General features: G+C 48.7%; 5 protein-coding genes across 5 annotated transcripts; 2 read left to right on the top strand and 3 right to left on the bottom strand.

Moving 5' to 3' along the window:
* Window positions 1-6,917: 6,917 nt before the first annotated feature.
* On the top strand, window positions 6,918-7,112 carry N7508_011143 (uncharacterized protein; the record flags this gene model as incomplete). The annotated part of the gene is made up of 1 exon (XM_058469203.1): window positions 6,918-7,112. One exon carries the CDS (start codon window positions 6,918-6,920, stop codon window positions 7,110-7,112), a length of 195 nt encoding a protein of 64 aa, XP_058314181.1.
* Window positions 7,113-9,215: 2,103 nt separating this feature from the next.
* Window positions 9,216-10,016, bottom strand: N7508_011142 (uncharacterized protein; the record flags this gene model as incomplete). The annotated part of the gene is made up of 1 exon (XM_058469202.1): window positions 9,216-10,016. The coding sequence occupies one exon, from the start codon at window positions 10,014-10,016 to the stop codon at window positions 9,216-9,218; it is 801 nt and encodes a 266-aa protein (XP_058314180.1).
* An 840-nt stretch (window positions 10,017-10,856) lies between these two features.
* N7508_011141 (Kelch repeat-containing protein) lies at window positions 10,857-13,101 on the bottom strand (the record flags this gene model as incomplete). Its single annotated transcript, XM_058469201.1, has 6 exons — window positions 10,857-11,439; window positions 11,497-11,916; window positions 11,979-12,554; window positions 12,625-12,717; window positions 12,791-12,892; window positions 13,052-13,101. The coding sequence occupies 6 exons, from the start codon at window positions 13,099-13,101 to the stop codon at window positions 10,857-10,859; spliced, it is 1,824 nt and encodes a 607-aa protein (XP_058314179.1).
* A 496-nt stretch (window positions 13,102-13,597) lies between these two features.
* Window positions 13,598-16,070, bottom strand: N7508_011140 (Hsp70 family protein; the record flags this gene model as incomplete). Its single annotated transcript, XM_058469200.1, has 6 exons — window positions 13,598-14,431; window positions 14,490-14,658; window positions 14,721-14,927; window positions 15,036-15,237; window positions 15,293-15,353; window positions 15,411-16,070. The coding sequence occupies 6 exons, from the start codon at window positions 16,068-16,070 to the stop codon at window positions 13,598-13,600; spliced, it is 2,133 nt and encodes a 710-aa protein (XP_058314178.1).
* A 4,176-nt stretch (window positions 16,071-20,246) lies between these two features.
* N7508_011139 (uncharacterized protein) lies at window positions 20,247-20,793 on the top strand (the record flags this gene model as incomplete). Its single annotated transcript, XM_058469199.1, has 2 exons — window positions 20,247-20,588; window positions 20,671-20,793. The coding sequence occupies 2 exons, from the start codon at window positions 20,247-20,249 to the stop codon at window positions 20,791-20,793; spliced, it is 465 nt and encodes a 154-aa protein (XP_058314177.1).
* Window positions 20,794-22,979: the final 2,186 nt, after the last annotated feature.

Genomic DNA, 22,979 nt, shown 5'->3' with positions numbered 1-22,979 from the left:
TGACAGGCTTGTAAATAATATATGATAGATCATCAAACAATGATGCCAGGGAAGCTTAAGACCCCTATTGTGAATGAGGGCTCCCATTCTCCCAGGGTCCATTTCAGACCTCGCGGATTGGTAGCTCGCGGTCGAAATTTCAAGTTGGAAGATACGCGCGGAGTGTGGGCTTGAAATTGTTCAATAGATGTGCTGCTTCCCGGTCGGCGCTGATTTCTCGTTCTATTTCCTTGGCATCATTCATCTCAAAGCATAGAAAGAACCCGAAGTCGCAGAATGATAGGCAATGGTGGAGATAACGAAAGACACCTTACTGTCGAGCCTTGCCTATCAACTTAAGCTTAGATGGTACCCAGGAAAACGCCAGGCTCTTTACAACGAAACAAATGCGAGGTGCAGATGAGAGTTCTTGTGCCAACGGTAGCCTTGAACCTTCCAGCCCTCCAGGCTTCTACAGTGGCGTTTCCTTAATCTAAGTCACACCTTTCGCCGTCTAATTGAAGCCACCCAACACGCTACCATGTCGGTGATTTTGACGAATTTTGGCCTATTCGCGACCGTTCACGCGGTGCCTATATGCCTGGGGTACAGAGTGGTGTTCACGCTCGACGCTATCTTCTCCTCTCACCAATATAGGTTTGGGCTGGGCCTTTCTCATAACCGTCCCATGTTTGGAAGACACCTCATCGAGCTCTCAAACACAGAGAGCCATCTTGTCTTGGCTGCGTCATCCCAATGCAAATATTCAGAATGGGTTTCTTCGCAGCGTGTGACTATCACAGTACGTGAATAGAGGGGGTCTACGCTTCTAAAATCTCACCGTCTCTGGCACATTGGAATTGACTCAACTTTGGCGGGCTGGTGAGGATATCCAGAAATGCCTCCCCTGTCTGTGACATCCGTACAACGCAACTAACTAGCGGCAATCGAGAACTGTATTAGGCCAAAAGTAGAAGTATCTCCTCGGATACCATCTTTGGACGGTCCGTGTGGTTGTCAGGCAAACGCCGATGCGTGCACAGCGCTCACTCCTTACAACCATCATGTCTACGGGGACTTACAAACTCGAGGGCAACGTTTAGGCACTTCCAATACCTTTCCTTCCCTACACACTCCTGGCATAGAATGTCTATCTTGATGGCATTCCCCGACAATGGGGTTCCGTATGTTGTGGTTACAAGTCCTGATCCTGAACGCCTGGTTTTGGAGATTGTTTGCCCTCGGCCCAGGCCATGTATCGCGTGCGCAATCAAAGAAAGGGAGCCTACAGAGTCTTCACGTCTCTTTGGAGATTGCCGAAGAAGATGGGCCGCACGTAGAATAGCAAGAGGCTCCTGGCTCTCTCGCTTTGGGCCATGGGTGCGACACTTGTACTAGATGACGAAAACCCACAGAGCGACCGGATAGAGATTACGGTGCATTGGGTGATACGTACAGTACTTGATCTGTGCCCGTGTCTGAAAGACATAAACAAGATCCTGAGCCAAATCCTTAGACTAGCCAGCAATTTGAAGACTCATGACATGCGCTGCAGTTTACCTAAATCCTGGTTTGCGATGCGAGGCCAGTTGTGTACATCTACACTTCCACCTCCCTATTGCACAGAACAACTTTGACTAGTGTTTAAATTTATCAAATAGGATTTATCTCCAGTATCACTCTTCAAAGCCGCTGCTTAATCAAATCTTGGTTTTCCGACGTGGGCAAGTTTACAAATTCAGCCAACTGGCCAGTTCTGTACATTCACATCTCCATCTCCCTACTGCAAAACAACCTTGAATAGTGTTTGACTCTATATGAAAAGGATCTCTTCTCAGTATCACACTTCAAAGCCGCAATTTATTAAAATCCTGGTTTCGGAGGCGGGGTTTGCAAGCCCAACCAACTGGCCAGTTTCGTACACTCACGCGCTCATCTCCCAATTTCACGAAATGGCTAAAAGTGCAGGTAAACATTTTTTTTTTTTTTTCAAGCAAAAATTACCTTCTGTTCTTGTTCTATAGATATCTACGCTTTCTGCAGGATTCTTTGAAGTAAAAATGCTTCTCACTCCGTGCAGCCCCGGGGCTGGCATAATGTGAGCCAAGGCACTCTCAATACATCTCCCTGAACTTCAAGTCTATCGACTTTACCTCCTGCCTTGTACGTTATTGTACCATGCAGACTCTAGTACTTATAGAATTCGTACCGATGAAGCAGTCCCAATTGTGTGAAACTTTGCCGATTGCGCACTAACTTAGGCTTTATTAATGTAACTCAAAGGTAGAGCAAGTCTGGGGGGCAGTGAAAATAGACAAATCCACTCTAATTGCCATAGCGAATGAGCTCCATGTCTGTCAAGCTCTTGGACGGTAAACGAACCGAAGAGTACTGTACATACAGATGAGATAAAAAAACTTGCAAGTGTCCATATGTATCTAGACAGCCTGTCGCTGATTTGGAACTCCCTTTGAGCTAGCCACTTCAAATGTGGCGGGTGAACGCGTATAATCACTTGGGTATAAGGTGTATTGTGGACCGTATTGCGGTGCGAAATCCTATCCCGCAGGGCCACAAGGCCGTCACGCCCCGACAAATGCGATATATTGTCCTCGTGAAAAGTATCGACTCGTCCCCAGATCGGCCGCGGTGGAAAATGAAAAGGGGAGAACCCAGTAATATAAAGCTCCACCCACGCCATCCAGAATACACCTAACTGCTCCCTTATATACTCAACGATATCTGTTATCCCCGTCGAGACACCCATGACATTTGGCCCTCTCATTTGAATACCGGAGATGTTGGGGAAGTGGCCACTAGAATAAAATGCTTTACTGAGCGTAAGCGGTATGGGATTATTCAATGGGTCCGACCACGTACACTAGGAAGGGGCTCTCTCTCGGCTCCTTCCCCACAGCTCTGAACCTGTTTCGGGATATACGACGGTATCTCTCCAACAGATTCCCCATGAGTTGGTTACGTTCTGACTATTTTTGTTTCGACTGGCTCATTTTTGATTATCGACCGCTGAGTGGGGCCTGGCGAGGACGCAGGATCGACTTGTGACCGGCTGGTGAAGATGTCATTTCGTTTCTCCAGCATGCCTCGGAATTCTCACTTGAGAAATCGAGAGCAGTGGAAATGGGCTCGTGGCTATTTGGATTGTTTGGACGGCGTCTGGGGCTTGCCCGTTTCTCGTCCTTCAATGAGGACCTTTACGCACAAGTATATACAGACATACCCAAGGAGCCATAATAGCAGGAAATTTTTCGAGCTTCATGGGGAATCATCACATGTTTAGATAAGTTACACCTTTCCAAGCCGCTGACAGTAATCTCCCGAAATACTTTGATAATGTTGATTGAGATCGCGGAAGATACCTATGGCACATGTTCAATGAAGCCCCCCAGATAACGTACGATTTGTCAACCCCTGCGAGCGCTCGCCTAGCCCTAATATGTACTCTGATCACCGGTGACCCCCCGTGTGCCACCTGGCCGCGTGGTCCACCATCACAACATGCTCACACAATACTCTGGGGTCCTAGCCCAAATCCGATCGAACAAAACTCAGCTCCTAGCGCCGTGTGAGAAAAAGGTCCACTTCGTTTCGGGCCACATTCGGGTCACATGGCAACCTCGTCATTTGGATGCATGTTAGGCCCACATTAGACGAGCTGAGAAGGAAGTCAGCAGATAACATCATGCACTTGTACTGAGAATCATGAGGGCTTTGAAGGTCAAATTCCATTGAGCCTGCCACACCTGCGCAATCGACACGTCGGCCACCGTTATGCAAATGTTACACAAGGTGCTTCCGATCTAGATGCCCGATCTTTCGCCAAAATTGACTCATAATGATGGGGCCTCACCACGAGTATGTTACCGATGACAGATAAAATCGCAAGCCCACATCTGTCTGAGATATGTGAAAAGCGTATCATTCTTCTATCCATTTACTGTCATCGAGCTCATTTCATAATGAGGGCTTACGGGCACCCTATTGTCTTGAGCCCTCTATGCACACCAACCGAATGGCTCACCGCCAGAGGTCACGGCAACACGAGCCCCGACAGTTCTTCTGAAGGACGGTAAACTACAATGGGTATCTGGTTGACCTTTGGGTTAAAAAGACTTCTTTAGCCTCACCTCATAGAACGTCTAGGCGACCCAAATAATTAGCCCCCTAACGTAGAGGACCGACGGGCGCATTGTCGTCCCTTCTTTCTCGCCCTAAAAGTGGACTCCATTGACCAAGGACGTTGCAGTCGCACTGGGCAACCAGGCTAAAGAGTTCCACATTTTACGTATTTTGGCCATGAATGTATTGCATTGGAGTTATGATGAATAAGATATCAGAATTCGCTGACACGAGAACCTAAACTCTTTTCTCGTTGCCTGGCATGATTGCAAGAATTGTCCCGGTGAAGTGCGCTACAATGGGTCATATCAGACTGTTTGTCCAGTCTGGAAAGTTCAAACGATAGGGACTGTGACCGTCCTAGCATTCAAACTTCTTGGGTTCCGCGAACCTGGCCTCGGCTAACACGAAATCCGCACTCTGTATATTATGGTGAATTGGCCAACCAATGTGATTGTACATGAACTTGAGCAGCACTTCATCGCGGTCGTTGTGGTGTGCAAGTCAAGATAGAAAGCAATGTCCTGGACTTGAGTAAACAATTGATAAAAGACACTCAATATGGCGCGTACAGGCACGATTTTAATTTATTCGTGTTATTTATACCTACTTTTTTTACTTTATTGAATAATGATTTATCATCTAATAAATAATATGATCATTTATAATGCTTAATTTGAATAGATATATATATATATATATATGTATGTAATATATATATTCTAAAACCAGATATGCTTTTATCATCCATTTTCTGTTTATCATTATCTAACCCATTGCCCCATAGACATGATACAACTATTCTGTATTCAAGGGTAGGTACTATAATCTTGTTTCACTGTCTGATTTATAACGATTTATCTATACCATATGTGAATTATTGCACAGGGTGATCTGGTGGTTTATCTTAACATTTCAATTATAAAATTTATGATAGGTTTATTGATACTGAATGTAGATGACTTCTAGCTTAGAGATTAGTATCTAGTGAATAATTAAGTTTAAGCAAATCATTATTTACAAAAGTACAATTTGTTAATATATTCATGAAAAGAAAGAGGTATAAAATCCCAAGGTAGACCACAGCAGGTGCCGCTGTTGCAGTGCATGACCGGAATTTTAATTGCTAGAAAAAAAGCTGGATGAGGCACCTACGTAAAAATAGACGAGGGTTTACATCCATACTATGTACTGGGAGCTCGTATATGCGAAAGGGAAATCTTTGCGATGGTGCTTGGGTTCGGATAGACGAGCTTAAAGATGGCTAAAGCACATGTGCAGCGTCGGACATTCACGTGTTGCTTTTCCTTTTTCTGAGTTCTTTCCCAGGACCAAGGCGCAGCGGCTGTACCGGTTCTTACAGGGCCTAAAGACAGCGGGCAGCACTTTGTAGAGCGGTCAGATATAGTTCCTACGTGGCCCTCGAGCCGAGAAGTGGTGCGCCTGGCATACAGTTTTGTATATGCGTGAGTCGTACTTCGCCAGGGTAGCATGCCTGCTTCAGGGCCTCCAGGCCGTTTGCTTGTACTTCAAACGGACGCTTTATTTGCCGGCGAGAATGCCAATGGCCAATGGGGTAGTACACAAGCCTGTCAGCATGGGCACAGGAATGGTTAGCAGGTGACGCATCGAAAGAAATCCACCTCTACACCCGAATCTTCATGGATGAATTGCAAATAGTTCTCCAACGCCATTCACTAGGGCTTCCAATGAGCCAGGTGCGTTTGGATACCTCTATCTCTCGTACCGGGCGCGTCGCGGAAGGATAAAGTAAAATCTCGACCGATAAGGAGCTGTGCGGGTGTTTCTGCTGTGACACTCAAAATGGCAGAGACATATTTTGCCACCAGCTTCGCATTCCTTGCAGCGATGTGCGACAATTGATGTTTCCGTTGTTTCTCCGTATCCTGCTTACTGGCCGTGTATCCCTTGCCCAGAAATTGTACATGACAGCTTCTCATTTCTTCCAGCGACTGGCAAAGAAGCGCGAATCGACGGTCCCAAAGCTGGATGTTTATCAAGTAAAGGTAAACGATCGCATCCGCGGCAATATCATGATATGAGCCTGTGAACAGCGGCCGCGTGCAGGGCCTCGACGCACTTCGTTAATTCTTGTTGCTCTACTTGATCCATCTGACCACCACAGGTCTAAAAACATACTTCTGAAGAATCCGGTCGGAGTCTCATATCTGGCGCGGCGAAACTAGGAGAATGATGAACGAAAGAAGCGCGCGGGGGGCAAGGATGAGGCACCCCCGAAGTGGCATGCTGCCTTTGCTGACTGTAATCATTCCATTTTCCTGGATTGCTGCGAGGTGGCTACGGTCACATTCCCTTCCACGATGATCGAGAGAGTCATATTGGATTATGTCCCTTTTGTTCCATCAAATATAGTCCTCGGTGTGAAGTAATGGCCGAATATACTGTGTCACGAGGAGATCTGGTCGGTTGTCAAGCAGATACTCTTGAAGGCGTAGATTTAGAATGTCTACATGGCTGACGTGGAACAGGTCCTGACCGGAATATCATCACGAGGCCTGCAGTATACCAAGCTCGATCTAGGAAACATTCTAATAGCAAACAGTGGCGTAGTAAAAATTAGTACGCTACTGGGACCAACATTTGACAAGTTCTATGCTCATGCTAGACCAGGGGCATCCATCATATCGGGCAATAGAATTCTCAAGGCTGGGCCAGGACAGATGAAGCACTGCTCTACCTCAGTGTGAGCTTGATTGGAGAGTCCAAGGGGTCATGCTTCCGCTGCAGCGATACGTCCTGTGAGGGTGATGGTTATCATGGATGCTACGAGGGCACATCGATGCTTGCTCGTTTGGATTCTTTTGCGGCAGCGTTGGATGTCACCCGCGTTGGATGTCACCCGCTATCTCGCCGAGAAGCCCTCTGATGTCCAGAGTGGTATCATAGGAGAAGACATGTTGAAGGCCCGACATGCACGTACCAATACGACCTGGGTTGACAACCGCTTCTAACACAATCCTGGTTGGGCTTTATTGGCCCAGCGAACATTGTAAAACTAGGCACTATCGCTAAATTCGCTTCTGGAAAGGCCTATCGTGAGGTGAGTCCTAAGTCATGGCCCACCGATAGTAATGCAACTATGATCTCAATTCCGCTGCGAGACAGCGAGGAAAAGAGGCCAAGGGGATGGCGCAGGCTCATCCAAGATGGAAACAACGTTCGGCGTCCGCAAACATATAACAAACATAAGCCAGCCGGAGCCAGAACCGAGTTCGTAAAGCCACTTCGTCGCGCATACCTACAAATAGAATTTCGGCTCAGACCAGGCCTTTTCCACAACTATTGGCAGGCCCGGCTAGGTTGCACTCTTCATGAAGGATAATTACTGGTTTGAGACTCTGCACCTTTCTACATGCATAAACCAATTGGGGATTTTTTTTTTTTTTGTTTGTAGCCTATTAATTGTGCTTGCGTAGCATTTTGATAAACCCTCGTCTGCCGTAGCCTCGGTCTAAATATAAGACCCCTCATTAGCTGCCGCCCTAGCTGGACTTGTCAAAGGGGGCGCTGAAGAGCAATTCTCCCCCTCGGCTCAAATTTTGCCCTAATGGCCTTGATGCTCCAGACCACCGTTACAACGATGGCAAAGCGTCCGAGCGGTACTTCCGCGGAAAGCTGCTAAAAGCGACGATGGTCTGGCGGATGTCCTATCCTGTTGGGGGTTATGAACTTCTGCCAGAGGCTCAGATGGACACGCCCAGGATGAACGATAGAGTGGGCCCTGCTGATACTTGCCAGCGTGATTGATCACGACTGGTTGCTTGAAGCGGTACAGACAGAAAGTCGTGACATTATTGACCTTAGACCCAACGGCATTTTTAATAGGTTGAATAATGGGGTGAACAAGTCAAGCTTCGACCCTCATCCCTGGCCAAAGGAACCCCCGCGATGGCGATGGACCGCGAGATTCACGAGCGGACCCCAGGCCAACCGATATAGCGCCGCCGGAAAATGCTGGGTTCGTACCCGACTCTCGGCATGGTATTATTCTGCCTGCGCTCTTGGACTTTGACCTGGTCACCCAACCCGTCAACTCTCACGGTAGAACATCAGGCTTCATCAATTGAAGTAGACAACATTGGTGATTTGGGTACGAATATATTCTGCCAGCTAGGACGTCCAGAGCAACGTCATCATACTTGGCCAACAGCTCTTGTGTTAGGAAGCTACGAGACCCCTGCGTAACTTGTAAGCATGCTTCCAGAGCAACAGTCAGAGGGAACTACTCTGCAGAAGTAGAAGGCACATGTTGTATTAGGTTACCCCCAAAGGATAATGACTCGGTCCAACCGTGCGACAAAAGAATCTCAGGCAAGGCTTGTCAAAAATCAGTGTGCTCCAATAATGGCGTCTAGTGGCCGTGATCGGTTCCCGTCATTGCCTTTAATTGGGTTGCTTCCATGCTCGGTAGTAGAAGCTGCGGCGGAGTCAAAGTGGCGCACTGGTCTGAAATGGAGTGCTTTGATTTAATTCGGGGTTTTACGGAGGACAGAGGACGCAAGTATAGTCTTCATTTGCTTGCCTCCATGGCGCTCAAGTAAACAGCCATGTCCAGTTCCATCCGGTATGTGGGATTTAAAAGCTTGAGCACTAGAACGTGTTTGATTACTAGCAGCCAGTGTTGACAGAGAACATGGGAGATATGAAAGCCCGCCATACCTGCTAGGTTTTGTCTATATTGAAGACTTAAAAAGTCACTGGAATTTCACAATGCCCTTGTTCACGGATTAAAGCGATGTTGAGGAAATTGGTGCAACAGGACTTCACTTATCTACATAAGCAAAACGGGTTGGTTGAATGCAAGAGATCAAAGGGAATAGGGCCTTAAAAATCCGACTTAACTACATGACCTGGAAAGACCTTGTGCCCCTTTGTATTTGCTTTAACAACCGCTTTACAGTGCCAAGACGTACATTATTATCTTTCCTTTTCCTCTTGCTCTCCTGCTTCTCCTCTCCTCCACCTCTTCTTCTTCAACTGGAGTCACCGGCAGCAAAATCGCGCCCGATTGTCATGACCATTTTGCTATGTACAGAGAGCGCTGCTAGCCTGTTCTACCGGAGCAGGAGCCCAGGATCAATATAACCCATGCACTTTGGTTCCTCATGCAACTCAAGCCAAAGCTTGTTTGAGACATTGTCTTGACCGCCGCCACTTTCCAAGTCGCCATACTCGTACGGAATATTACCCAGCCAAGGGTCAGAGGTATTTTCCGACGCCACCGGCGAGCTATGCGTAATTATTTCAGTTACCGCAGGCCACTGTAGGCCACCAGATTGCGCCAAATGCGGTTCTGGTTGTTCAAGAACTAGCGAAATGGTGTCCACGATATTGCTTGGGCTGCTTTGACCGGATGCAAAGCCACTGCGTCTTTCAGTATCTGGAGTGATTGGGGACGGTGATGTCCGCTTTATGGGCAGTTGGAGCGTCTTGTTGGCGGGATCGCCGATGCTGGCGTGTATTGTAGAGTGCTGATGTCGCTCAGTGTTTGCCAGGTCTTGGAAGATGCAACGGATGATCGTACTTTCATTCCGCCACCCTAGACCAATAGCCTTAGAGATGGCCTTGCCGTCGTTGCGGTGGTTGCTTTGCCGCAAATATTCCTTGACAAGCCCATTGTAGGCAAACCGGTAGAGCATGAATGCATTCATCGGGCGCGTGATCTTCCCTTTCTTCCTGGCTTCTTCCATGCGATCGGCGCAAGATCGATGTACCCAGCTGTGCATGTCTCTCACTGGAACGCTCACCTCATCGCTCAGGATGTCGCTCAGTGGTCGACAAAGAATACTTCTGACAATCGGAGGAGCAAGCTCGTTGGGTGACTGAGGTTTCTGCACTATTTTGTGGCGCGCCATCGAGGCTATGCCTATGTTTCTGGTCAGTAAGCAAGGTGAAGGAAGAGGACACTGAACCGATCTGTTCATGAAAGGGGCTGTGAAATGAGGTTCTAACTGGTGCCAAACTGATGATTTCTGACAAAAGAAAATGGGTGAATTTGTACAGCAATTGTCAGGCTTGACCTAGCCAAAAAAAAAAAAAAAAAAAAAAAAAAAAAAAAAGACCACGTCAAAAAAGCTAGAGAGCGGATAGCAAGGTTAGTAGATCATTTGGGTATTTGAACAAGGTATTTAAAAGGCTAGGCCGTGACCCACTTGAGAAGATAGGTCGTCTCACTACGAGGCACGAGTTTGCCATATCTCACTAGCGTCTGCCCAAGAAGGCGGAGTTTTGAGTCATCTATAAAAAAAGACCAAGCTCAAGTCTTCGTGTCAAGTTTGACTAATATGCGGTAATATCGCCCAATGAGCGGAACGCTCCGCCTCGCCAGATCGTCGCATCGAGCTAAACAATATCTCGAGGATAAGCCGGAATCCTACACGGCCTATTATAATACCCATCATATCCATGCGATGCGGTTTCCGATCTTCGTATTTTGTTTCTGACCTGCAAAATCAGCTTATTTGAATTCTGGATGCCATGGCTGCATAACGTATTCTCGTTAGTATAGTGACCAATGCTCGCTTCGAAATGTTGTGCAATTGGGTGAAGTTGATATCTAGCTACATTATTGTGCGTAGCTTTCGTGCCAACCATCAAGACATTTCTTTCCGTACTCGCGGCAAGTGGATAAGAAGCTCTTAAATATCGATACTCTAAGTCCTCTATGGTATGCGTTCGCCAACAATGCTTATCAATCAGAGACCTCTCTTGTGTAGCGACGGATGCATCTTCTCCAAGGATTGTGCTACCCCTGGAGTCTCCAGTCCTCGCAGATACATATGCGTCGGTGTTTCCGCGATAGAAGACCTATTAGACTTTGTTGATGGGGGAACGTGAGCTGGCAGCTCATTGCATTCACTGCCCACAACGCGGACAGAGCGTACCGCGGGTTGCGGCTCGACCGGGACCCCATCTGCCTCATTTGGTCGAGACCGATCGGACTTGAGACAGAGCAAATGTAGCCAATGACGTCTCCTGGGGCTACAGTGGCATAGACCATGTTGCAAATGACGCTTACGCTTGATAGCCAGCCATATCATGATAACGCAAGCTGCCCCAACCGTAGGGACAGACACACCGACAGCAACAGGCATGATCCAGCCCTTTTTCTGAGGCATGGATGCTCGGACCGCCGTAGTCTTTGGTTGCAGCGGCTTTCCCGATGTGGTATATGGGTACCAGGTTGTGACCGTCTTCGTGTACGGGGTATCAAACAGGGACTTGAGTTGAGGGTCTCCCCACGATTCGGGCGCAGTTCGACTGGCGTTCCCTGTTGTTCTAGTCCCTATCAGCTATCGAAGATCACAGACTCATCAGACAAGATGAATGACCCACGTTCCTCCAATTTTCTGAGACACCACACTTGGTACACGGTATTCCTCGACAGCCTCGGGAGAGTATGTCGTTTGAAATTTCAAATCATTGAGACTGAATGTCTGCAGGATGCCGCCATCGAGACAAATGGACGGATCCTTGTATAGGCCCCCCACCACTAACATGTGGCTCGGTAGGACACCGAAGCATTGATGTCCGCTGCGACCATGACGAGATTTCCCGGTGTAGGCTCTGATCCAGATGAAGGATGGCAAGGAGAGGATGTACACGTCGTCATAAGGGGCAGTGGTGGAATCTTCCCCATTATAGCCGCCGTAGATGTAAATGTTGTGAGAACTGCCATCCAATGCAGAAGCAACAGTGGAGCAGAAGGAGGAACGACCGCCCGAGGGAACATCGCCTGTGGCGTTTTGGAGATACCTTGAGGATGTGACAACAAGTGAGCTTGCATTCGGTTCGGGGAAGTCGACGGGGGTACATACCATGTATCAAGCGCAATATCGTAAATTGGAATAATAGTCATGAAATCCGGGTCGGTCAAGGACTGCGCTGGGTTAACCAAGGTTCCTCTTTGGGCCCGAAGAGCCGGGGCGAGCCTCACATTCAGCTTTTGCTGCGTGGATGAAAGACCGGAGGGATATATCTCTTCTGGGGTTTTCACTCCGCCAATAACTGCTAGAACGCCTTGCTGGGAAACGGGTATCCACACCAGTTGCGGGTTTGCTCGGCTCGCGACATAGTTTGGCAGCGTCAAGTTCCGCCAGATTGGTTGATCGCCATTGGCTGCCATATTGACTGCAATCAGTGTGTTCGCCGATGTGTTTGCTGATGCATCGTCCGAGGTGATAGGACCCCAGTCTCGACCTCGCATGCCACCGAAATAAAAAGCCAGGTCCTCGCTTGGCACCGATACTGGACCCCCATTTGTGACGTAGCGAGTCATATTGCCTGGTAGTGACGAGTTAAAGAATGATCCCTCATCATGATCTGAGCCTGCATCCGAGAATCGATATCCAAGAGCCTCCGTGGCGTTGGGAACATCTTGGCTGTCCGTTGGCCTGGTTAGTCCCCTGGTAGGATACTATCAGAACAAGGCCCGTGAGAAGGGAGCGGAATGATAGTGCCCACCCATAGAGAATGATTTCTCGGTCGTTTCCAAACATTGCGCCATCTTCGAAGTTCGGCTGGGCTACGGCTGGGTTGGGCCCCTTCGAGAAAAGACTAGAGGAGTTGGTCGTTTCAATGTTGAATCGATCAGCAAGTGACAGGCTATAGAACGTGCCCCCAGAGTTACCTAGCCGGAACGATCAGCTTCTGTTCCCCACGGACCGTCGTAGCAGCTGTCGGTTGCTTACCGTCATTTGTTGGTATGCCGTAGGAACCATCGGAGTATCCGCTTGGGAAGGGTCAGTGTTGGGTCACACGGGCGCAGGATGACGGACCTCTGCCACCATAACGAACCGCCGTTCAGTATGATAGTTTGCCGAAGTTGGAAGCCTTTGTCCGATCAACACCGAGCTCGTGCGATTCGTATGCTTCATGTGGTGTGACTTACCACGAAACCCGTTCCAGTTGCACATCGTGGTATTGATTTGGGTCGTCCATGGCGGTGCAGCTATTACAGGGAGAGAAAGAAGTGAACCAACCAGCCACTTCCATGCGAAAGGGGTATGTGGCATTTTTCGAGTCTTTTCCAGAATTGATTAAAGGACGGGGCCCTGGCCAGGGCGATGGCACTTATAGGAAGGGCTGAACAGTATGCTCATAACGTAATGTTACATATTCGGTGATATCAGTTGGCCTTCACGTAAAACAAAGCCAAGCCCCCACTCTCTAAGGCAGCGATTGCTGACATGCGATTCGAATAAGAAGATATCTATCTGCATTGGCAGTGGTTCTTGCAAGCATTGCATTTGGTTCCCGTGCTATCCATCGTGTGGATTTACCCCTGCATTATGCTCACATGGTCCTGCCTGGCCGGATGGAAGAAGGATGGCCATGACCTTCCTCGCTGTGGGTTGAGCCCGACCCGTCAGATCAGCCAAGTGGTGCCGAGATCAATTACGCACGACGCTCCATCTTGACGCAAAGGGTGTGTTTCTCATGATGAATACGGCACAAGGCGTGGGCTGCCCTGTCGGGACCGACCGTACTTTCTATTCAGCCGTACAGCGGTTTCCTTCGCATTCGCATAGTCGCTCGGCAAGAGCTCTGGTGGCTTCCAGATTCGCGAATACCGTCCCCAGTCATGCCGCCGGATTACGTGTCGACGAGGAGGCAAACTCCATTCGCGCGTGGTAGACGTAGCACGTTCAGACTGCACGGGACTCTGCGGTACGACAATGGCAGGTCCGCTGTGTGCCCGCGTCGTTGATGGGCCACGACTCTCCAGGGAGGCCGGGAGAGACGCAACGGAGGCGAGGCTCTGCGGCCCACGGTTTGGTGTTTGTTCCTTCTCCTCGCTTCGATTTGCGAAATCTTGACCATATCGAACACACGGGTTCATAAACTCTGATCTGGGTACTAACGGCAGAGGAATATAACGCACGTCTTCCAGGGGGCAGAAACGCCCGTCCCTGAGCTTGACAGAAAAGGAGGCCTTCAACAGCTGTTTATCAGCCTCTAGGGTAAGTTGAAATTCAAATTCGACTTCCTTCGTCTCAATCCCAAGCGGAAACATTTCTTTGTGGGGAAGCATCCCGGAGAATTTTCCCAGGCGAGACAACCGGGCGAGGATCCGCTCCGTGGCCGGATATGTTATATCGCAGTCCCATTCGATGAGTCTGTTCTTCCGAATGTACTTGCCAAATGTTTTCAAGTTGGCGGGGGTAACGTACATCTCCGTCTCGATGATGAGATCACCTTTATCCGTCGAATCAGGTTGGATTTTTTTCGTAAATCGCAGACAACCGGGTAACTGGTTAGGATCTTGACCCTGCGTACAATCAGCCAAAACACCGACAACGTGCCTTTGTTCGAAACTGCCAACCCACCTCGCGAAGGATCCATCCTATGCCCCTGTGCCACGCTCCAAGCTTCAAAGGCTTCCCATTTCTTGTATAGTCCCCATCGTAGGACAGGCCCAGATGTCGTGTTATAACACACTCTTCAACGATAGGGCTGCGAGCGTAGCACAGCGCTCCATGCGCTATAGCCCCGGGCCTGAAGAAGTGGCAAGGCAGTGTTAGCAGTTTTCCGATGAGCGCAGAGCATGGTGAACCTACTCTGACATTCGCCTGCATATTGCGACACCAGTTTCATCGAGTATTCTCCGAGATAGCTCCTCGAAGAACCACCCATTTTCCCCTACTCCACCGCAGACCACCACAGCATTGACGAGATGCCCAGCAGACATCGCACTCTCGTACAGTTTTTTGGCTAGCCCCACGCCTCCGGCAATCAAAGGCTCGAAGAAGGATTTCATAACATGCCTATATGAGACACAAACAACAACCATGAGCTTGGCTGATAATGAACCCAATTCATGACACAGGAAGGCATTGAAGGCATTGGTGTCTCAAATGGGGACGAGTACTTACGAGGGTAAAGTGATGGGGCGGCCATTTCCATCATGGAGAATGTGACTCGATTGGCCATTAAAGTTGCGTTTGCATCGATCGATTTGGGAAGAGATGTTCAGAGTCCAGTGAACATCGCAATCCAGTGCAGTCCAATCGGGGCATTGTTTCGTGAGCCAGTTGCGTGCAAATTGGTTGATCATTTGTCCTCCACCGGGAAACCCTATTTGACGTTCAGCAATCCAGCCGGCTTGAACTTCGTGGATGAGGGCGCAGACCATGGGTTGGGCAAGCCTGCTTTATCTGATCCGTGCTATCCTCATATACAGCCACGCCGTCCTGGACAAGGGGTTAGAAAGAATACGTCAAGAGGGGGGCTGGTCGAGAAGACCCTACAACAGTGGCGCCACCGAAGTCAATGAATAATTTCGCGCCGCGTGGCAGACCGAGGCTTCTTTTGTATTTGACAAAATAGTAGGCAGCCGCCATGGCCTCCGAAACAGCCCCGGTGACTTCCATTCCGACAGCGGAAGGCTCTTGAAGAAGAAGGAGCCTCAACGACTCACTGCAGCTGACCGGGTATGTGAGATAGCATTTTATCGCGTCAAAGTTGCCACCGTACTTCCGGTGGAGATGTTCTTTGGCTGTCTCCGAGATATGCGAGAGAAGCTTCCGGTATAGGCTGGCAGGGTTGACAGGCCCTATTTGGGGAGCGGATGCTTCAAGCAGCTCACAGGATCTTGCGAGCGAGTGGGCATACGGTTCGAAGCCCATGGCGCCGAGTTTCCAATCCCTGAAGATGTGAAACCCAGAGAACGACAAGCCATCGGGACCGAACACGCAGTGTTGGCCATCTTCAGAGAGGGCTATGGTGGTATCGAGTTCTGTGGTCGTTTTCTTCCTGTCCGCGTCATCGCTCAAACGGAACTCCAAGGGGTAGTCGATCGAATCGGGGGAGTCGGGATTCTCGGAGACGAAGGCTTTGACCGTGGTTGTTCCGATATCGATCGTAATCAACACTTCCTGAGGCGCTTCTTCACTGCGCGCGGGAGCCATCAAGGCGTGAGAAGACCGTGATTGTTAGGTAAAGTGGAGGCGTTGCCAGCCACGAACCGACCCTCTCCCGCCCCCTCCCCTCTCTCCCGGCCCCGAGAGAAACTCAATCCGTGGATGGTCACGTGATGGACATCACTGCACGATTTGTCTCCGTGGGGTTAAGCTCACGTATACGCGACGTGAAGTGATGTGACGCGTCCCACAAAAACGACCAGGCCCTGACCTGGAGCCCTTGAGCTGTGCCAGTCATTATGATGTCATCCACCAATGTGGTTCATGAGATCGAGCCTACTCGCTACAATGTTATCATTTGTAGCGTTACTATGGGCGAATTCATGTGCCTCCCTTGGTAAATATTTGTCCGGTAGCTTATTTGCCGATTTTTCGCATGGACATTCCAACAATCGGTTGTTCGTTACTGTCTGCATGTCAGGCCCACATATGTGAAAACCATATTCAAGACAGCGGGCTGTTCAGAGCTTATTCAGAAACCAACCATCCAGAGTGAACCACACTAGGGCTATGATGGCTAGGTGATGCAAAGGATTGATGTCGAGAGTCGGTGGACACTATTTTCGGAAAAAGGCTAAGCTAGATTTAGACCGGTCCCCAAATCCAATAACCACCATGCTCAAAATTTGGCACACAATGACGTGCCGCGGACGAAGTTATAAAGCCCCGATAACTTCCGGGGTCCAGAATGTGATCAAGGATGGCAGGTGTGGTGCTATTGCAAGCTTCCAAGGGTCAGTGGCGACTGAAGCGAATAAACAGAAGAGGTAGCTATCGAGTCCTCATCGCTTTGGGCCCTCGGTGCAATCCCAAAAGCAGATGTCTCCGCCAACACCGAAGGCAATCGATCATGCGCTTGTCGGAAGTCAGGACAGACAGCCGGGATATGAAGGGCAAGGACATGATAAGCAGGGATCCGAAAGCCAATGACCCGAAAAGTAGGGAATTGCCTACTCCTTCTCTTTTGACTGTCATTTTACAGCAAATTGCTTCATGCGGCCTCCGAGGAGTCTCTCAACTTATACAGCGAGAAGCCCAAAAGGCACTGAATACCAGTATGTGCAATTTGTCGCTTCTTTGACTTGCTCCCAATGCTAATCGTCGTTCAAGATCTATCTCTAGTCGACCATCTCACCCAGCATATCTCAGGCAAAAGGCCTGGCCGACGCGATGACCCAATAATACGCTCGTCTGGCACGTGGCATCACGGCCAAGAAAAAACCACTCTAGAACCGACTTCCTCGTAGGCTATTTGTCTGGGGCCCTCCGGAATTTTTGCGCGGATACACGGCTGCCACTGCCTGCACCGAATACATAGCTGTCCACTGATAAAGTACCAAGGTCTGGCTTGAAACTGAATGTGAAAAGTAGCTTTATTTGAGCCGCAAATGTTCTGTAGGATGGTGAGACGGATATGGGGTTGCATCGCTTATTTGTTGACAAAAAAAAAAAAAGCGTACATAAACGCTGCATGAAAAAAAAAAGAAAAAAAAAAAAAAAAGTAATCTGGGCCATCTGCCGTATGCGTTCTGCCGTTCAATCTCATTCGATTGTAGGCCGATAAAATTGCGTAAAAGTGGACGATCAGTCTCTAGATATCCGCAAACCACGTAAAGATTCTGCGAAGACTTGCCTCATCCTTCGGTGCATCCCATTCGCAACCCCAATCAGACCCTAAGCCCTAAGTCCCAAACCTTAGGGTTTTGGGGCTCTGTCCGCCAGCCGAAGGAGACCTCAGCCGAAATGATTCTGATATACTGAATCGGATATGGAGCAGGAACTTCGCAGGCACTCTTCCGATAACCTGAAGTCTCTCTCCTCATAATCTAAGAATCAACCCTTTATTTGGATTTGCCCTGGCCGATACAACAAGTCGAGCATAACGAGGATGTGGGGCTATGGAACTGTGGGGTGCATGGGCCAGCCACAATGATCTTCGATCTTTTGGAAAACAACCAGTTCGTCCTACATACATTCTCAACTGTAGACCTTGACATAGCCCGGCCAAGTCATTAATTACAGTAATTTATTACACCCTATACTATTCAATATATATAAGAAATATTGATCTCTATATTGCTGTAATCAATACCTTGGCGGACAGGCTTGACGGGCGGCGGGCGGCGGGTCACCCCCGGACCCTGGGCTATGTCAAGGTCTACTCAACTGTACCTCTCATACCTGAGTAGCCCATGAGGCAAACAGCCATTTCTACCTTAAGTAGGAAATCAAGCGGGCGAGACAAATACCCATTGGGCTCGAGATGACAAAGTACCAAAAATGGAGCCGCGGGTGGGAAACCAGCGCATGGTTACCGGGGCTTGAGCTCGGAGACCTTCCGTAGCAAAAGCCACAGCACAGATCTTGGCCATATTGGAGACCCGGTAGTCGCTACGCAGCTAGTGCTCAAAGGGCAGTTCTTGATTCGCTATGGTCGCTCCACAATCGACTCTTACGTTCACAGGTTACATGAGCGGCGGGGCGTAGATCATGCTGTAATCTCGGGGGGTTGGATCCACAAACGGTGTACCTGCTGCAGATCGATCATTTGGGCTAGCCAATCGGACCGCCAGGTAGCTCGTCTAAGCTGCTTCTTCCATGTGTGGTACTAATGTCATGTCATATTGGCCGAAGCCGAGGATCTTGTTTGGAATTAGACGCGCAGGGTTGGGTCTGTGCACAACCCTCGGGCACAGGTGCGAATTGCGCTTCATGGAGAATCCGATATTCCCACCGTGCCCGACCTCGTTGGAACTTCATGTGGAATTAGTACAGTAATGTAAATGCTGCTCTTTGCAATTGTGACTGTCGGGCGACCTTTCACGAAAACATGGTATTCGCACCACAGTTCCTATGCAGGGGAACTCAACAAGATCTCACCTTACAAAGTCCATTTTGTTGCCGCGTCACCTGCTTGTGATCGGGGGCTTGAGCAGGCCCACCTGCAAACGATGATCTGATATCCCCAAAGCAAAACGCGGCGTTTCTTATCCTTGCCTCAGGTTCCTTATACGACAAACGCTGTCAGATATCCGACTACATCCGTGACCCAATTAGAAGGTCGAGGACCTTGGCCCCCACGATTCAAGCGAACCCCTACTGCATATTGACTGCGCCGCCAAGGTTGCGCTCTGGTTTTCCAACTATAAAATGCCCCACCCAAGTCAAGTCATTGGCTCACTTCGTGTCAGGGGTAAGTTTTCCCTATGCTTTCTTATTCTTTCATTGATTTTTCTTTCATTGATTTTTCATTCATTGATTTTTCATTCATTGATTTTTCATTCATTCATTTTTCATTCATTCATTTTTCATTCATTCATTTTTCTTTCACTCCTTTTGTTTTTTTTTTTATTTTTTATTATTTTTTTTACCACCCAGCCCTCAGACGCCCGAGCACATTCTGTCTCTAGTGCCTTCAATAGTAGAGCAAGCGGAGGAGAGCACCGGTAAACTATGGGTAAGATATTGCGGAAAATCAGATGTGCAGACAAAAGTACATGTCATGACATAGCTTGAATTTAGACCCAACCGGTTCGCCACCATATCTCATCAATGGGAGAACTGGAACACAGGCTGTTAGCGGGGCCGGGGCCACGGCTAAACAAAGAAGCAGTCCTGATTTCAGTCCCTGAGCCCCGTAGTAGCAGAATAATCAACGCACTGTTGAGGTTGTCACTGGCTGATTAGCTATATACCCAGAAGAAAAAGAAAAGAAAAAAAAAAAAAAAAAAAAAAAAAAGGAAAAAGGGGTCCCGATTTTGTCGTTTCCATCGTTTGCCTGGTGCGAGGGGTCTGCGACACGGCAGGCCAGGACATTGATCAATTTTCACCAAAGCGATGACGCTATCGTGGTAGGGCAATTGGAAATCGATGCATGCCATCAAGCTTCCGATTATGCGAGACTTCCTTGGTAAGAGCGCGCCTAGAACTCGCCTTATCAAGTTTTGATGTCATCCAGGTCTCCGCCAAACACCCCTGTCCTGGAGCTAATGCAGGATATGCGCCAAATCACTTTTAGCACCGGCCAAATCACACCCTGACTTACCCACTCGGAAGGCTTCGTGTCTGTTGGGACGGGGCCACAAAGTGAATGAGGTACTATAAAGCGACGTTGGCATGGACCAAAATTTTACTTATCACCTCTTTATAACATAAAGCACCGCAATGGCTGGACGACAAACACGGGCAGCGGGAGATGGAAATCAACAGCCGCAGTACGAGCACACTGACAGGCAGACACCAAGGCAAGCCCAACAGCAAGGACTGTCTCCGCCATACACGGCGCGACATTCCACCCAAGAACAGAATGCACGGCCGGGCAGTCCGGATGAACTTATGCCTGACGGGTTTGGTGACATAGATAGCATGTTCCCTCAGGGCCCTATCTATGACACTTCTGCATTTCCGGCCAGACCCATGCTTGACCAAGGCCATCATCCGACCAGCTCCCAGCTCTTTGACGAAGTCCTAGAAGGATTCCTCATCAGCTGTGCCAATGAATTATACGTATGAACCCTCTTCGAACGTACGCTTCTAGACGCTAATATGATATAAGCCTAACATGAGAAAAAGGCTGGAAGATGAACAGGCAAAAGCGACACTGATCGGCCTCTTGTCATCATATTTCCGGGCTGAAATGGGCATGGGCCAGAGCGGTGGAGCCAGTAACAGCAACAGCGTCGGCAATGAGGGTAGTGATTTCCAGACATGAGATAAACCCCTGAAACAGTCAGCAGGGTAAAAGGAAGAAGAGGAAATCAAAGATGTTGGGGGGATAGGGACTGGGGGAGGGCAGCTGCCCACATTTGTTGCTCAGCCTGAAGAAAGTGTGGGTGGGATCAATTCTTTCCACTATAAATGATGTACTTGGCGCCTTTGACGATTTGAACAATTTATACGCTTTCCAGTTCTTTTGATGACTTTCGGTCCCATTGACTTGGACTGGCCTTGAGATTACATGTCCCGAACTCTCTTACCATGCTCGCTTGGTATCATGAATCGGCGCAAAGGAAATGAAGACCGAAGAAGAATGAGACGGAGGATTCCATTGTCCATTCCATTGACCTAAAAGTTGTAAAGCCACTTCCTTTGCAACCCGTCATGACATTCTTGGTTTGATGAGACTGTGGAAGCATTGTTACAGTACCGTTTATCTGTAGGCCTTTTACGGATAACACTTAGAGAGACGGGCGTGCCAGGAGCAGCACCCACTGATGATCCTATTTATCACGCGTCGACCGAGTGAACAGAGAAGCCATAGTGCCCACAGCTACAATATGTAAATATGTAAGCTCCTGAACCTCAAGATGGTAATGAATCACCTGCACGCAACAACCCTCCCCCCCCCCCAGCGTCTCCATCCGGTCCCAACAATAGCCAAAATTCCGCAAAGTAGAATTGGCGAGATAGTGAAAAAGCAGACAGACAAAGAAGACCAAGCAGCTAGAGTCTGGACATGTCATATCGGCTGGTGTCCCCGTAATGGGAGTCAAAGATAAACCGTCAGAATGAGGCTCGGGTAACCTCTAGGGCCATAGAGGTCGCGAGGGAATATACTTGAACACTCTCGTTCAAATGCACCGTATTTTGTACGTTATCGGTCTATCGTACATCAATCTTTCACACTAATAAATCACGCCTGTCAGGTGCCATTTACATACACTGGATTGTCGCGGATATGTACTCTATCATTTTGGAATTTGTTGATTTCAGTATCTGCATGAGTGCACCATGACTTGGCTCCAGAACTCAGTCATCGTATCGTTTGCTTGCTTCTGTATTGTCAGACCCAGCTTTGAAGGAACAACAAAATCTCCCATTCGTAGGTCTACTAGGCATTAGGTCATCCAAGATGAACACGGCTTTCTATATACCTCAAAGCAGCAAGCGAGGACACCTCGATGACTACCTATATTTGTGAATTACCAGAGACACCCAAGGTAGAAATGCTCATGCTCTTTTGTTAGATGATTGAGCGCGCAACAGTGCCTCGATCTTCCTCATTTGCTTCATATCTAGACCCTGGACAGGGCATAATCTTGAAGCTCTCGTAGCCTGTAGCTTCTTCTAAGAATGTGTTCAGATCCAGCATTGTTGCGTCCGTGTTGAAGGAGGCTCATGCCGTTTCGAGATACCGAGGTCCCTTGGCCTCCGCTTCCTCTTGCGAAACTGATATGTCGGGCTAGTTCTTCTACCATGTTGAGTCTTGCTAGCCGAGATCCATACAACTGGGGCTTTGCCATATCTATGGCATCCAATATGCGCTGTTTCCTCTTCAATACTCGTTTGTCTACACTAAAGATCTTCTCAAGTTCACTTATCTCCGATTCCAGATCGCGCACAAGGGAATAAGGATAAGCCAAATGCGCCTCGCTGGCTTTTGTCTCTTCTGCTTGCTGTCGCCCCTTCTTTGGGAGAAACCAGGACCAATTCTCCACCCGGTTGAGCCATTCCGAAGCTTTCAGGTCATATTTCAGGAGTCGGAGGACTTCTTGCTCCGTTTGCACTATAGTAGCAGAATTTCTCGCGCGCATGAGAATATTCACTTGCTGGGAAGTGCCTTGCCGGAAGTTGTTGTGCGATGCTGGCTCGTCGGTGCAGGGCCAATCCCGGTGGAGTACTGGTGATAGAAGCTATCAGCCCGTCTAAGTCTCTTGTTTAGCGTCAGCGCCTTCTCACCTTTCTGGGATAGGAAGAAACAAGTAAGTGCCAGCGCTCGGCATTCATATAGACAGCTATCAGGTTGAGTGCTTGCTAACGATTGCAGAAACCGAGAAAATATATCTGTAGCATATGATAACATGGTGGTCGTCGTTCGATCCATAGCAGGAAGAATTGCCCTAAAGAACTCTCTTCCCTCTCGTTTTTTATACTCCTTTTGCGACCTTGTTGTCTCCG

The sequence above is a fragment of the Penicillium antarcticum genome (assembly GCF_028974205.1).
Source record: "Penicillium antarcticum strain IBT 31339 chromosome Unknown utg000010l_segment0_segment0, whole genome shotgun sequence".
Taxonomy (NCBI): Eukaryota; Fungi; Ascomycota; class Eurotiomycetes; order Eurotiales; family Aspergillaceae; genus Penicillium; species Penicillium antarcticum.
This window is presented reverse-complemented; position numbering and strand designations above follow the sequence as displayed.